General features: G+C 44.3%; 1 protein-coding gene across 1 annotated transcript; it reads right to left on the reverse strand.

The window, feature by feature from the left end:
* Positions 1-647: 647 nt before the first annotated feature.
* Positions 648-1,583, reverse strand: LOC143774855 (olfactory receptor 5AR1-like). Its single transcript, XM_077262625.1, has one exon. It carries the CDS (start codon positions 1,581-1,583, stop codon positions 648-650), a length of 936 nt encoding a protein of 311 aa, XP_077118740.1.
* Between the last annotated feature and the right edge of the window lie 15,774 nt (positions 1,584-17,357).

Consider the following 17,357-nt stretch of genomic DNA (forward strand, 5'->3'; position numbering starts at 1 on the left):
GCTGGCTGTCAGTCAGTTCCAGGGGAGTGATTACAGCTGCCTCTTACTATGTAATCAGTAGAAAAATATTTAGAATTTAGAGTCCTCAGTGGTTGATACCTTTTAATGGCTAACTGAAAAGATGGTAAAAAATTGCTAACTTTCGAGACTACTCAGGTCTCTTCATCAGGCTAGGACTAAAAGAAATTTCTATTAGTCTATGCCTGATGAAGAGACATGAGTAGTCTCGAAAGCTTGCAATTTGTTACCATCTTTTCAGTTAGCCATTAAAAGGTATAAACCACTGGAGACTCTAAATTCTAAATATTTTTCTATCCACTGGCTAACACGGTACCAAGATATATATTTTTCCTGTATGTAATGAGTAGCGACTGAAACTGCGCTGGCCCACCCCTATGACTGAAAGCCTGAGGCTGGTGGGAAGAATACATTTAAATTCCTCCTGGCAGTTGGGCTCTCAGTGCTGGCACCTGGCAGCTTCAGAACACTAGTAACCTGTAAATTAACCCCACATTTCATGGTAATAACGTTTTTTAAATGGTAAGTTCCCTTAAACCTCTCCCTCAGTGGGTGAGTGACTGCTGCTTTTGATATTTTAGGACAGTACAAGCTAATAGGCTGGGAAAGACTGATTCCTGGAAAAACCTCTATAAACGTTTATGTTTTGTTAACACTACAATAGCCCCCCAAACATCTTTATTTCTCAGACTGTAGACCACAGGATTCAATGTTGGAACCACAATCATGTAGAGCATTGTTAGCAGCAAGTCCTGGTCCTTAGAATCTTCTGAGTCAGTTTTCATGTACAAAAAGATACTCGGCCCATATAATAATATAACTGTGATGAGATGCGAGGTGCAGCTGGAGAAAGCTTTCATACGTCCTGCTGAGGAACGGATCTTCAAGATGGCAGAGAAGATAAAGACATATGAAATAATGGTGAGAATAAATTGCACAAGGAAAATACCACAAATTTCAAAGAGTATGAAGAGTTTCCGGCTGTGAGTGTCAGTAGAGGAAAGATCAACTAATGAATTTAGATCACAATAGAAATTATTAATTACATTGGAATAACAGAATTGTAGAACAGATGTCAGTAATGTATGTAATAAAGAATTTATTACACCAAGTATCCAACAGGCAGTGGCCATTCCAATAAACACGTTCTTTCTCATTATTATGAGATATTGTAAGGGCTTACATATCGCCACATAGCGATCATAGGCCATCGATGTCAGCATGAAAACTTCACTATCAGCACATAAAAGAAAGAAAAATAACTGGGTCATACAGCAACTAAAAGAGATCCTGTGATCCTGGGTCCAGGTGATAAAAAGTAGACGAGGGACAGAAGTAGAAGTGGATGTGACATCTACAAGGGCAAGGTTACACAAGAAGAAATACATTGGGGTGTGTAATTTTGGTACCAAACACACAAGAAGAATGATTGTCAAATTTCCCAACATAGCAATTAAATAAATAATCAAAATTGAAAAAAAAAGCTCAAATTGTCCCCATGTAGACATAGAGAAGGCGGCAATGTGAAATTCATGTTTGGAGCTTCCATTCTGGCAGTCATTCATGTTGTCTTCAATAAGATATAATGGTTATATATCATGGAATGTCATTCATTACATATGTTGCAATATAAATGGGATAGGAATATAAACAGCCAAATATTTCCAGAGCACAGAAAAACAGGAGAAACAGCATGAAGAAGGCACCAGCTCCACAGAAAATCTTCTTTATTGGTGAATAATTTCAGTAAGATAGTGAAATTAAAAGCAAGTGATAACTAAGATAAATGAACAGAGAAAATTCTCAATTTTTACAGTTCACAGTATTTTTATTATGGTTACATTGAAAGAAGAATATTCCAATTTGGGTGGATAGCAGCAAAGATAGATATTAGTAGGGCTTAATACCTTACTTTTAATGTAAAATTATATAAAAACACATATTTATAAACAAAACTACTAAAGAAAGTGCTAAAAATAATACCAATGCAGATAATAAAATTGTTTGGTTTCACCCCTTTGATGTTCTGGAGTACGCCATGCTTCTAATAGGGAAACCGGGTGGAATGGTATGTTACAAAAGCTGCCCTGTTGTGCCTCGCCCAGGTCTCCCGTGCTTACACGGACAGTCTCCAAGTGCAGTCCTGTCCTGTCCCCAAGTGAGGTCTTGTCCTAGAGAATGTCCCTTAGTTCCCTTCCGATGTGTTTTGTCCACCAGTCAAATCAAACTCATTAGGTGAGATGGAGTATATAAAGATCATTAAGGTTCAAAATTTAAGAACCATAGTAAAATCTTTGAGGAATTCATACATTTTGAAGGGTATCCCTATGATGAGGGACCCTATCCTATCTGCAGAGTGCAGCATAACTTGCGAAAGGTGATACCTAAGGCCATCCTTGCTGCTATCTACCATACTGATAGGATCGTCCTTGCAATTTAATACGAATATACAGATTTGTAAACCCTAACTTTTCCCAAAATGTCTTTCTACACATGTACAAACACTGTACATTTGATCGAGTATAGCAAAATTTTGGGGTTCTTGGGGTTGTACTCATCTTTCTTCTTCCTCCAAACACGGAGAGTGGAGTTAATACTAAAAAGTTCTACTTTGTTCTTATCCGACCATATGACTTTCTCCCATGCCTCATCTGGATAATCCAGATGGTCAATGGAGAACTTCAAATGGACCTGGGCATGTGCTGGTGTGAGCAGTGGGATCTTGTGTGCTCGGCGGGATTTTAATCCATGACTGTAGTGTTTCATTATTAGTAAAGTTTGAAACTATGGTCCCAGCTCTCTTCAAGTTATTGACCAGATCATCCTGTGTAGTTCTGGGCTGATTCCTGACCTTTCTCAGAATCATCCTTATCTCATGAGGTGAGATCCTGCATGGAGCCCAGACCGAGGAAGACTGACAGTCATTTTGTGTTTCTTCCATTTTCTAATATTTATGCCAACAGTTGTTGCCTTCTCATCAAACTCCTTGGTTTTTGCCATGTAGGCTATCCTAGCCCATGGTGCAGCTCTACAATTTTGTCCCTGGTGTCCTTAGACATCACTTTGGTCTTGGCCATGGTGGAGAGGTTGGAGTGTGATTGATTGAGTTTTTGTGCAGGTGTCTTTTATACAGGTAATGAGTTAAATCAGGTACAAATAATACAGGTAATGAGTGCAGAGTAGGATTCTTCTTAAAGAAAAACTAACAGGTCTGTGAGAGCCAGAATTCTTGCTGATTGGTCGGTGTTCAAATACTTATTTCATGCAATAAAATGCAATTTACTTATTTAAAAATCATACAATGTGATTTTCTGGTTTTTAGTTTTAGATTCTATCTCTCACAGTTGAAGTGTACCTATGATAAAAATTACATAACTTTCCATTCTTTGTAGGTGGGAAGATTTGCAAAATTGATAGTGTACCGAAATTTATTTAAGCCATGGTATAGGGCTAAGTTCCCACTCTGGGTTTTTTGGTGAGTTTTTGATGTTTCAGACTTTCTGCAGCATTTCTGTACCCTTTAAGTAAGATAGTTTACTTGCGTTATTTCAATATTACACAGTGTTAAAAATGGACCAAAAACTCATCATGGCAACTTAGCCTAATAATAATTCATGAGGTTTCAACATTGTCTGAATATGTGTAACAGACAAAATATGCATGGTCATCATTTAGATAAAATTTTAGCCTATGTTCACGTTGCTATTTTGCGGTGTTTTTTTCTTCAGCCAAAAACTGCTTTGTTAGCAAAATAAAAGGTGCCTACGAACAGCAGGTTTTGCTCATTTTTGCTGCATTTTCTGCTGTGTTTTTGGTGCAGATTACCAGTGCTTCTCACTAAATTAGAATATCGTCAAACAGTTAATTTATTTCAGTTCTTCTATACGAAAAAGTGAAACTGATATATTATATAGAGTCATTACAGAGTGATCTATTTCAAGTGTTTATTTCTGTTAATGCTGAAGATTATGACTTACAGCCAATAAAAACCCAAAAGTCATTATCTCAGTAAATTAGAATAATTATCAAAAAACACCTGCAAAGGCTTCCTAAGTGTTTATAAAGGTCCCTTAGTCTGTTTCAGTAGGCTCCACAATCATGGGGAAGACTGCTGACCTGACAGATGTCCAGAAGGCAGTCACTGACACATTCCACAAGGAGGGTAAGCCACAAAAGGTTATTGCTAAAGAAGTTGGCTGTTCACAGAGTGCTTTATCCAAGCATATTAATGGAAAGTTGAGTGGAAGGAAAAAGAGTGGTAAAAAAAGGTGCACAAGCAACCGGGATAACCGCAGCCTTGAAAGAATTGTTACGAAAAGGCCATTCAAAAATTGGGGGGAGATTCACAAGGAGTGGACTGCTGCTGGAGTCATTGCTTCAAGAACCACCACACACAGACGTATCCAGGACATGGGCTACAGGTGTCGCATTCCTTGTGTCAGGGCACTCATGACCAATAGACAGCGCCAGAAGCCTCTTACCTGGGCCAAGGAGAAAAAGAACTGGACTGTTGCTTTATGGTCCAGGCATTGTTTTCAGATGAAAGTAAATTTTGCATTTCATTTGGAAATCAAGGTCCCAGAGTCTGGAGGAAGAGTGGAGAGGCCACAATCCAAGCTGCTGGAGGTCTAGTGTGAAGGTTCCACAATCAGTGATGGTTTGGTGAGCCATATCATCTGCTGGTGTATGTTATCAAGACCAAAGTCAGCATAGGCATCTACCAGGAAATTTTAGAGCACGTCAAGCTTTTTGGAGATGGAAATGTCATTCTCTAGCAGGACTTGGCTCCTGTCCACATTGCCAAAAGTGCCAATTCCTGGTTTAAAAACAACAGTATCACTGTGCTTGATTGGCCACAAACTCGCCTGAACTTAACCCGATAGAGAATCTATTAGGTATTGTCAAGATATAGATGAGAGACACCAGACCCACCAATGCAGACGAGCTGAAGGCAGCTATCAAAGCAACCTGGGCTTCAATAACATCTCAGCAGTGCCACAGGCTGATCGCCTCCATTGATGCAGTAATTGATGCTAAAGGGTCCCCGACCAAGTATTAAGTGCATTTACTGAACATACATTTCAGTAGGCCAACATTTTGGATATTAAAATCATTTTTCAAGCTGACGTTATTAAGTATCTGATTTACTGAGATAATGACTTTTGGGTTTTCATTGACTGTAAGCCATAATCATCACCATTAAAAGAAATAAACACTTGAAATAGATCACTCTGTTTGTAATGACTCTATATAATATATGAGTTTCACTTTTTGTATTGAAGAACGGAAATAAAATAACTTTTTGATGATATTCTAATTTTGTGAGAAGCACCTGTATATGTGTCATTTTTCTACAATATATGTCTATTAAAATTAGTTTAATTTACAAAAAAATCAACAAAAATACACGGTTGTAAATTTTGCTGATTTTTTACTCTTACTCATTGCTTTCTGTGGTGAAAAAACGCTGCAAAAATGCTGCGGTTTTCTGAAAATCAGCAGTTTTTCAATTCAGTCAGTTAAAAAAAAACTAGCATGTGCATGAGATTTCTGCAAACTCATAACTTTTGCTGGTACTGTAAAAGACAGCTCATAATTTAAATATAAAAATGCATAATAAAAAGCTGCAAAAATGCAAATTGTGAACATAGCCTTAGTTTTTAGACAGACTTATGACTTTCAGCCTTTAAACAATCTTAAGACTTCTTAATGTGTCCATATAAAACACGTATGTGAAAAAATAGTACAGGTGCCATTAGGGTTGAGCGACTTTTATTTTTATAGGATCGGGTCGGGTTTCACGAAACCCGACTTTCTCAAAAGTCGGGTCGAGTGAAATCGGCCGATCCTATAAAAAAGTCGGGGTCGGGGTCGGCCGAAACACGAAACCCAATGCAGTGCAATGGGATACTATGGTTCCCAGGGTCTGAAGGAGAGGAAACTCTCCTTCAGGCCCTGGGATCCATATTAATGTGCAAAATAAAGAATTAAAATAAAAAATATTGATATACTCACCTCTCCGACGCAGCCTGCACCTTACCGAGGGAACCGGCAGCCTTCTTTGCTTAAAATGCGCGCGTGAATGGCCTTAGATGACGTCACGGCTTCTGATTGGTCGCGGCCGCCCATGTGACTAATTCTAGGAATTTAGGACCTGAGAATTACGTCACGGCTTGTGATTGGTCGCATGGCGGTCACATGGGCGGTCGCGACCAATCACAAGCCGTGACGTCATCTAAGGCCCTGAACGCGCTCATTCTTAGGAAGGAAGGCTGCCGGAAAGAAGCCGATGGTGAGTATATTCCTATTAGGTATATACTCACCTTCGGACGCGCCCTGCTTCTTTCCGGCAGCCTTCCTTCTTAAGAATGAGCGCGTGAAGGGCCTTAGATGACGTCACGGCTTGTGATTGGTCGCAGCCGCCCATGTGACCGCCACGCGACCAATCACAAGCCGTGACGTAATTCTCAGGTCCTAAATTCCTAGAATTAGGAATTTAGGACCTGAGAATTACGTCACGGCTTGTGATTGGTCGCGTGGCGGTCACATGGGCGGCCGCGACCAATCACAAGCCGTGACGTCATCTAAGGCCATTCACGCGCTCATTTTAAGCAAAGAAGGCTGCCGGTTACCAGCGGTAAGGTCCAGGCTGCGTCGGAGAGGTGAGTATATCAATATTTTTTATTTTAATTCTTTATTTTACACTTAAATGTGGATTCCGATACCGATTTCCGATATCGCAAACATATCGGAACTCGGTATCGGAATTCCGATACCAGATTCAGAAGATCGCCGACCTCATGGTCGACCCCACACAGGGGTCGGGTCGGGTTTCATGAAACCCGACTTTGCCAAAAGTCGGCGACTTCTGAAAATGGCCGACCCGTTTCGCTCAACCCTAGGTGCCATCACTGTTTTCTGTCATTTTGTCATTAGTGTAGGGGCGTGTATATTTTTTACCATCAGTGTTTTTCATAAATGGATAAAAAAAATAAATGGCAAAGCTTCTTCTATACTTTGAAATGTTAAACACGGATGTCACACGGACTGTACACTGATGCCATCCCTGTGCTGCTTGTATTGGTGCTTGTAATCCATACTGTTGGAAAAAAAATGGACATATCTCCTTATGTTTTGCATGGACGATATCAAAATAATATTAATAATAAAGCATTGTTTTCTTGGTCCACAAACAATAATTGGTAAAAGTAATAGCCCTCTTTGCACTGTAGGTCGCCATGTATATTTTCTATTACCTATTGAGAGTTTTCCTATGCGAGAGAAATTCAGCTCAATGAAATTGTGAACAAACTTCTTTCTTTATTCACCGAAGGTGATCATGATTAGGGGTACATAGTCACCTGAAACGCGTCAATGTCGAATATCATGTAACTGGCTATGCTGATGTTGTTTTGCCCACTGCTGACCACCTTTGGTGAATAAAGAAAGAAGTTTGTTCACAAGTTCGTTGAGCTAGATATCTCTCATTTTTGCTCCCAGCGTTGACACAGCGTTTCCTGAGCTCTGAACACATAAGGATGTCCATCACAGTGAGCTGGACTTTTTTCTACTTCAGAGTTTTCTAATCCCACTTTGTTGTAGAGGAAAAGGAAAAGAAGATCAAACAAAATAACTAAATAATAATAAGCTAAATAAAAAAATATGACAAAGGAATCGCATAATACAAAAATTCCTGGAATAAAAATGACATAAGACGATATTGTCATTTCCTTTTAATAGGATCTTATAATGTACGCAATCTTCTGTATGTGTAAATTTGTATAAGTAAAGTAAACACAACATAATAAAGATGTATACTGCAACGGTATTAATGAAAAATAATTAAAAAATGCACTGTCTTTCTTGAAGTTTAAAGGAGCAATTATATAATAATGATAACTCATGTGATGTGATGATGAGGTTGAATGCAATGCACTTACCTTAATATTACTATCGCCGCTCATCTAGTGAAACATGAAAATGCCAGCTTATAAAAATGTTATAATAACCCTCTGGGGTTTGGGATCCACTGAGGAATATTAGGATGCTGCCTGTGACCAAATTATTTTTTTTTTCGGTGAAATAAATTACTATGTTGTCATCCATGAAGAATTATGTTCTTTCTGATAAATTTCCGTGGAATATAACTACAAAAAAGTGTTGAAAATTTTTCTGGATTTAATTAGTCATCCATAGAGTATTACATGCTTTATGTAAAAAATTTTGGGTATAAAACACTTCAAACAAGCATTCCAAATTTTGGGGGGATTCAATTGGTGATCCATAGAGAATTAAATGCTTTCTTTGAAATTTAGTGGCATAGAACACTTCAAAAAAGCATTCAGATTTTTTTTCTGGATTTAATTAGTCATCTATACAATTTTATGTGCTTTGGGCTACATTACATTGCTATAAAACTAAAAAAAATGATTTGACTGCTGCAGGTGACCATTTTTTTTACATTTAACCCATTAATGACCAGAGGTATTTTTGGTTTTGCATTTTCATTTTTTCATTTATTGTTTTATTTTGAATGTGGCAAATGAGGGTGATTTGAACTTTTATATTTTTTTTTATATTTTTAAAAACTTTTTTTTTTTACTTTTTACTGGCTTCAATAGTCTCCATGGGAGACTAGAACCTGCAGTTGTGCGATCACCTCTGCTACATAGAGCAGGGCTGCAGCCCATGGGAGTCAACTAACATCCTAAGCATCTGTTTGAGGGTGCCATTGAACCACTCACACAGTCCATTAGTCTGCGGATGGTATGAACTGGCCACCAGATGTTGCACCTGTATTTGCTCACAAAGGGACTCTATCAGCTGCAACATTAACTGGGTCCCTCGGTCTGTGAGCATTTCCTGGCGAAATCCCACTCTGGAGAATATCTCCAGTAAGCGATGGCCACCTTTTTGGCCTGAGTGGATGACAAGGCTACCGCTTCCGGGTACTGGGTGGCATAATCCACTACCGTTAGTAAGTAGCATTTCCCAGCTGGGAACAGACAGCAGTCCGAAGAGATCCACAGCCACAATATGGAAAGGCTCATCAATGATGGGCAATGGCACCAGTTGAGCTTTGGGGCATCGGCTCACCTTCCTTACTCTCTGATAGGTGTCGCACGAACGGCAGTAGGCAGTGACATCGGTCCCCATTTTAGGCCAGTAGAAATTATGGGCTAACCTGGCCTTGGTCTTAGCGTTCCCTAAGTGTCCGGCCATAGGAACCTCATGTGCGATCCTCAACAACTCAGCCCATATCGGATAGGGTACCACTAACTGTCAGTCCCTAGGCTACGCCTCTGGTTACTCTTTCTGAACTGACACCAGTACCAGACCACTGGCTCAAGATCTGAGTCCATGAAAGGCTGTGATGCCTGCTCCTTAAGGGCCCTCAGGCTGTCATCAGCCTCCAATGCTGCCTGAAACCCCTGACGTGGCCAGAATGGGCAAAACTGCCATGTCTTCTGTCAGTTCTCTGGGACCCATCTCCAGGCCTCCCTCTGACTCAGCCACCACTTGTTCAGAAGGAAGAAGGCCGTTGGACCTCCATGAGGCTCCTTAGGATCCAGCACTCCCACTCCTGGTGACAGTGACCACAACCGCTGTAACCCCGGGCAGTGCCTGCTTCCCCTCAACTTCCACACAAGTTGCCGAGTCAGTTGAACCAACCTGGTTTCCTGGCATCCCAGGTGTGGGGACCTCCTGCCCTGGGGCCTTACCTGGAAGCTCCACCTCTCCTGTGACAGCCCCAACCCCATTGACACATTTCTCTTCCTGCAGCTGCGCCGAACCCAGCAGTTTGGACTCATCTGCCTCTACAATCCCTGCAGCAGCTCCTGCTACCAACTCTGGTTCTGACCTTGCAGCTACCTGCCCCCTACCTCTTCCTCCAGGGCACACTGTCTTATCACACCTGGGGGCACTCTCACACCTTCCTGTGTCAGTGCAGGAGTGACTCTCAGCTCCCACCTCCCCTTTGACGCAGAAGGAACAAGCAACACACTTGCAATATTACTAACAGTAGACAAATAAAGACACAGTGGAGGACCAGGACTTGGGGTCTCAGTAGCCACATACTGTGACACTAGCCGCCCCAAATCTGTCCCAATTAAAACATTTGCAGGAATATTCGCTGACACTCTCACCTCCCTCATTCCCCTCCCAGCGCCCCAGTCCAGATGAACCAGGTTAACGGGAAGTGCCGGTTCAACTCCTCCAATCCCGGAGATTTCTGAGTATCACATCCTGGGGGGTCACCATCTCAGGCTGCATGAGGGCCATCTCGGCACCGGTGTCCTGCAGTCCCATAGCATTGGCGTGGTTTATGGTGATGGGCTGATAATTGTCATGGGACCTCCCACCACCCACACACATGACGAGGGATGGTTTTGGGGATGAGGATGGGGCCTTGGGGTGCTCAGGACACATGGACCTGAAGTATTTGGATTGGTTGCAGAGGTGACACTTCCTGGGTTCTACCCCTGGCTTAGAGAGGGAAGCAGAGGAATTCTAGGGGCTAGGGAAACAGGGGCAGGATGAGTCTTAACCCCTCTCCAGGTGCTGTGGGCAGCCTGCTTGGCTTCAGGGGCCCAGGTTTTGGCATAGTCATCTGCCAGGGTGCCATAGCAGCAGTGTCCTTTGATTTCCGATCACGGAGATACTGTTCTTGGTCCTCTTTGCAGTTCCACAAGAATTGCTCCAGAAAAAACACCTCCTGGATCTCCTGGCCAATGGGGAGCTCCAGTCCCTTGGTCCAGTGCTCTGCAGTAGAGTTGAGCGACTTTTACTTTTTTGGGATCGAGTCGGGTTTCGCGAAACCCAACTTAGTCAAAAGCCGGGTCGGGTGAAATCGGCCAATTATTGCGAAAAGTTGGGGGTCGACCGAAACACGAAACCCAATGCAAGTCAATGGGGAAGCAAATTCGGCATTGAGTGGAGGACAGGAAAACACCTACAGTGCCCATTTTAATGCCAAAAACATCAATTCTTGTTACTTAAGCTTGTCAATCTTAATTTACCTTATAATAATAGTTAGGCATTGAAAATTGGGGATCATTTGGCTAAAGTTGTGGGGGGTAGGGCTGGCTCAAGTTTTTCGTGGGCCCAGGAAACGCAGAATACGTCACGGCGGTGGAGCAGGGAGAGGTAAGTATTTCAACTTTGCAAGTGCTGTGATCCTGAGCAAGCAGGGGGGCACACTCATTCGCATTGGCACTGGCACAGGAGCCCTCAAATTACGGCGGAGTTTGATGGCGGGGGTGCCTCCCACCGGCAGAGACACTTTTGCGTACTATGAGGGGCCCTGTGACAGTGACGTCGCCAACGAGTATGCCCCCCCACCTGATGAAGGAACCTGCACTTTCATCTGCACCTTCCTCTTTGTCCCCGTGTAAGGTGGTATAGTATGCGGGAAGGGGAACCAGACTTTCATCAGGGTCAGATACTGGCTGTGTAGAGTGCAAGGGGAATGTAGTGGTCTGGGTCAATGTACCAGCAGACTCATCTAGCAGTGGCTGGGCAATGGGCAGGATGAGGAGGAAACACAGATATAGGCCCAAAGAATAAAGTAGGCTAAATGCAGTTCAAAATTGGTAACAGGATTAAACAGGTGGCATTGCTTTCTTCAGTGGAGGACAACTGTAATGAGTGGCAGACACAGTTAGTAGGCCCAAATAATAAAGTGGGCCAAAAAAGTTAAAAATTGGTAACAGGAGTAATCAGGCGGCACTGCTTTGTTCAGTGGAGGAGAGCAACAAGCAGCGGCAGACACCATTAGTAGGCCCAACCAAACAAGTAGGCCAAATGCAGTTTAATATCTTATACAGGCCAAAAGCCTGAAGATTGAAGCTAAGCTTTGATCAGTGGAGGAGAACACCAAGGAGAGGCAGACACCGTTAGTAGGGCCCAACCAAACTAGTAGGCCAAATGCAGTTTCATATTCTATATACAGGCTGAAAGCCTGAAGATTGAAGCTCAGCTTTGATCAGTGGAGGAGAACACCAAGGAGCGGCAGACACCGTACGTAGGCCCAACCAAACTAGTAGGCCAAATGGAGTTTCATATTCTAAATATAGGCCGAAAGCCTGAAGATTGAAGCACAGGAGAAAAGCACAGGAGAACACCAAGGTGCAGCAGACACCGTAAGTAGGCTCAACCAAACTAGTAGGCCAAATGCAGTTTCATATTCTAAATACAGGCCGAAAGCCTGAAGATTGAAGCTCAGCTTTGATCAGTGGAGGAGAACACCAAGGAGCGGCAGACACCGTTAGTAGGGCCCAAACAAACTAGTAGGCCAAATGCAGTTTCATATTCTAAATACAGGTCGAAAGCCTGAAGATTGAGGCTCAGCTTTGATCAGTGGAGGAGAACACCAAGGAGCGGCAGACACCGTAAGTAGGCCCAACCAAACTAGTAGGCCAAATGGAGTTTCATATTCTAAATATAGGCCGAAAGCCTGAAGATTGAAGCACAGGAGAAAAGCACAGGAGAACACCAAGGTGCGGCACACACCGTAAGTAGGCCCAACCAAACTAGAAGGCCAAATGCAGTTTCATAATCTAAATACAGGCCGAAAGCCTGAAGATTGAAGCTCAGCTTTGATCAGTGGAGGAGAACACCAAGGAGCGGCAGACACCATTAATAGGGCCCAACCAAACTAGTAGGCCAAAGGCAGTTTCATATTCTATATACAGGCCAAAAGCCTGAAGATTGAAGCTCAGCTTTGATCAGTGGAGGAGAACACCAAGGAGCGGCAGACACCGTTAATAGGGCCCAACCAAACTAGTAGGCCAAATGCAGTTTAATATGTTATACAGGCCGAAAGCCTGAAGATTGAAGCTTAGCTTTGATTATTGGAGGAGAACACCAAGGAGCGGCAGACACCATTAATAGGGCCCAACCAAACTAGTAGGCCAAATGCAGTTTCATATTCTATATACAGGCCGAAAGCCTGAAGATTGAAGCTCAGCTTTGATCAGTGGAGGAGAACACCAAGGAGCGGCAGACACCGTTAGTAGGGCCCAACCAAACTAGTAGGCCAAATGTAGTTTAATATGTTATACAGGCCGAAAGCCTGAAGATTGAAGCTCAGCTTTGATTAGTGGAGGAGAACACCAAGGAGCGGCAGACACCGTTAGTAGGGCCCAACCAAACTAGTATGCCAAATGCAGTTTCATATTCTATATACAGGCCGAAAGCCTGAAGATTGAAGCTCAGCTTTGTTCAGTGGAGGACAGCTGCAATGACTCGAGTGGAGCAGACAGACACAGGTTGTAGGCCTAAAATAAAAAAGTAGGCTAAATTCAGTTCAAAATTGGTAACTGGAGTAAAGTGGCGTCATTGCTTTGTTCAGCGGAAGACAGCTGTAATGAGGGGCAGACACAGTTTGTAGGCCCAAAAAAGTAAGTAGGCTTAATCCAGTTCAAAACTGGTAACAGGAGTGAACGGGCGGCATTGCTTTGATCAGTGGAGGACAGCTGTAATGTGTGGCGCAGACAGACACAGGTAGTAGAATAAAAAGTACAATAAAAAAGTTGGCTAAATGCAGTTCAAAAGAGGTAACAGGAGTGAACTGGCAGCATTGCATTTTTCGGTGGAGGACAACTGGAAAAAGTGGCTGACATAGTTAGTTGGCTAAAATAGTAAAGTGGGCTAAATATCTGCAAAAAAAAATGTTCCTAAATAAACAGGTGGCAAAGCTAGGTACAGGGGTGGGTTCCTCTGCTGAGCAGCAAACAGTGGTAGTTAGTGCACAGTATTCACAGGTCTAAATGGAGGGCAGGGCCCCTGTATATTTTTACTACCATCTATCATTTCAACAAATTTGTATTGGCAGTGCCATTGAAGGATTTAACAGCACAGACTAAACAGTGGTGGAGCAGTGAGAGGTAAGTTTTGCAAGTGGTAGAGCACTGTTTGAGCTGGGGGGGAACACTCTCTTGTGGGCGGCGGTACTGGCCCAGGGCCACTCATATTACGACGGTGTGTCTGGCGTTGGGTGTGCACCACCACCACCAGAGACACTTCATTGTACTATGAGGGACCCTGTGCCAGTGCCGTCGCCCAAAAGTGGGCACACCCACCTGTCCAGGCAAACGGCACTCGCACGGGTGCTTGCGCCAAGTGGTGACCACGGCCCCGTGGGGGGAGTCAGCCCATTTAGGGAGGTGTAAAAATTGCCTATGGTGGACATTTAGCAGCTGCAAATGGAGGAATTGGAGCAGTTAGTAAGAGGAGGCCAAAAGCAAGGCCTTTTTACAGGAAAGCTACGTGTCAGCAGGGGAAGGTGGGGCAAAATAATTTGAAATCCATGATTGGTTCATTTTAATGAAGGTTAGATCATCAACATTTTGGGTAGCCAGACGAGTCCTTTTTTCGGTCAGTATTGAACCAGCAGCGCTGAATACTCTTTCTGATAGCACACTAGCAGCTGGGCAAGCGAGCTCCTGTAATGCATATTCTGCCAATTCAGGCCAGGTGTCTATTTTAGATGCCCAGTAATCAAAGGGCAATGACGGGTGAGGGAGAACATCGATAAGGGAGGAAAAATAGTTCATAACCATACTGGACAAATGTCTCCTGTCACTTTGAATTGATGCAGCAGTACCTGTAGTGTCTGCATTCATTGCGAAATCACTCCACAACCTGGTCATAAAACCCCTCTGTCCAACGCAACTTCTGATTTGTGCACCTCCAGCACCTCTGCCATGTTGCCCCCTGCAGGTCGTGTGAGAACCATCACCGCCGCTGTGTGCTGGGAATGCCTGAACCAAATGGTCTACAAGAGTTGCTTGTTTGGTAGCCATTATTTGCTCAAGGTTCTCATGTGGCAAGATATTTAGCAATTTCCCTTTATAGCGTGGATCCAGGAGGCAGGCCAACCGGTAATCCTCATCGGTCATCATTTTGATAATGCGGGGGTCCCTTTTAAAGATATGCAAGGCATAATCAGCCATGTGGGCCAATGTTCCAGGTGTCAATTCACTGCTTGTGCTGGGTAGAGGAGCACTTTCTGGTAAATCAACATCAGTTGTCTCCCGCAAAAACCCTGTACCTGACCTTGCAACGCCACCGTTTCTATTGCCCCCTGAGAAACTTCCTTCTCCCACAAATATTCATCTCCATCCTCCTCCTCCTCCTCCTCCTCCTTTTCGTCCGCCACCTCGTCCAGGAGAGTTCCCTGGGCAGACAAAGGCTGACTGTCATCAAGGCTTCCCTCCTCTTCGGCTGCAGACGCCTGCTCCTTAATGTGCGTCAAACTTTGCATCAGCAGTCGCATTAGTGGGATGCTCATGCTTATGATGACATCGTCTGCACTTACCAGCCGTGTGCATTCCTCAAAACACTGAAGGACTTGACAGAGGTCTTATAGCTTCGACCACTGCACACCAGACAACTCCATGTCTGCCATCCAACTGCCTGCCCGTGTATGTGTATCCTCCCACAAATACATTACAGCATGCCTCTGTTCGCACAGCCTCTGAAGCATGTGCAGTGTGGAGTTCCACCTTGTTGCAACGTCGATTATTAGGCGGTGCTGGGGAAGCTTCAACGATCGCTGATGGTTCTGCATACGGCTGGAGTGTACGGGCGACCAGCGGATGTGCAAGCAAAGTCTTCGCACCTTCAGGAGCAGGGCTGGTAACCCCGGACAACTTTTCAAGAAGCACTGCACCACCAGGTTCAAGGTGTGAGCCAGGCAAGGTATGTGTTTCAGTTCTGAAATGGCTATGGCAGCCATAAAATTCCTTCCGTTATCACTGACTACCTTGCCTGCCTCAAGATATACACTGCCCAGCCATGACTGAGTTTCTTGCTGCAAGAACTCGGCCAGAACTTCCGCGGTATGTCTGTTGTCGCCAAACACTTCATTTCCAACACAGCCTGCTGACAATTACCACTAGCTGTTCCATAATGGGACACCTCGTGTGCAACACTGGCAGCTGTGGATGGAGTGGTAGGGCGACTGCACTCTGTGGACGAGCTTTCACTTCTGGAGGTGGAGGAGGAGGAGGGTTGTCGAACGCCTACTGTCAACTGTTTCCTAGACCTTGGGCTAGGCAGAACTGTCCCACTATGGCTGTCCCCTGTGGACCCTGCATCCACCACATTAACCCAGTGCACCGTGATGGACACGTAACATCCCTGGCCATGCCTACTGGTCCATGCATCTGTTGTGAGGTGCACCTTTCTACTGTCTGATTGCCTGAGTGCATGGACAAAGCGGTCTTTGACATGCTATTGGAGAGCTGGGATGGCTTTTCTCACAAAGAAGTGTCGACTGGGTAGGTCATAGCGTGGTACTGCGTCAGCCATCAGGGGGTTGAAAGCTTCGCTTTCAACCAACCGGTAGGGCATCATCTCTAACGAGATTAGTCTAGCAATGTGGGCGTTCAAACCCTGTGTACGGGGATGAGAGAGTGAGTACTTTCTTTTCCTAACGAGAGTCTCTTGTAGGGTGAGCTGGACTGGAGAGGTGCATATGGTGAAACAAGCGGTGGTGGTGGTGGTGGACATGGCGGATTGAGAGAGGGTTGGTGATGGTATTCTCGATGTTGACCTACATACAGTGTTTCCTACCAAAAACCTTGTGATTCCCTGACTGCTTTGGCCTTGCGACGATACCTCCACATTTGCTGCTGGTGGTGTCCTAACCGGTGGGCTTACAGTGAGGGAAGCAATGTAGCATTGCTGACTACCTTCATTCTGAGCAGGTGCACCAACGGTACGGGACGTTTGGTAGTTAGTCCAGGCTTGCAAGTGCATGCTAGTTAAATGTCTACGCATGCACGTTGTATTTACATTTTTGACATTCTGCCCTCTGCTAAAGGTCTTTGATAGTGTTGAGCGATACCTTCCGATATTCAAAAGTATCGGATTGGATCGGCCGATATCCAAAAAATATCGGATATCACCGATACCGATACCCGATACCAATACAAGTCAATGGGACACAAATATCAGAACGTAAATAAGCCCTTTCTGTCCTGCCACATCCTGTTCCAGAGGGGGGAAGAGTGTGGGCGGTGCGTGGGCGGACACGGAGTGTCTGTGTGTGCGGGCGGGGTCTGTACGTGCCTGCCGGGGCTCTGTATGCGGGCTGCCCAAGCTCTATGCGGGGTGGGGAGTCTCTGTGTGGCAAGGGGGGTCTCTGTGTGGCATGGGGGGTCTCTGTGCATCGTGAGGGGTCTCTGTGCGGCTTGGGGTGGTCTCTGTGCGGCGTGCTGGGGCTCTGTGCGGTGTGCAGGCATCGTCTGATGGGACTACAAGTCCCATCGGGCTATGCCTGCTACACTGACAGTGATTGACACATTAGCCAATGATGGGACAGTAGTAGT

Source organism: Ranitomeya variabilis, chromosome 5 (assembly GCF_051348905.1).
Source record: "Ranitomeya variabilis isolate aRanVar5 chromosome 5, aRanVar5.hap1, whole genome shotgun sequence".
NCBI lineage: Eukaryota > Metazoa > Chordata > Amphibia > Anura > Dendrobatidae > Ranitomeya > Ranitomeya variabilis.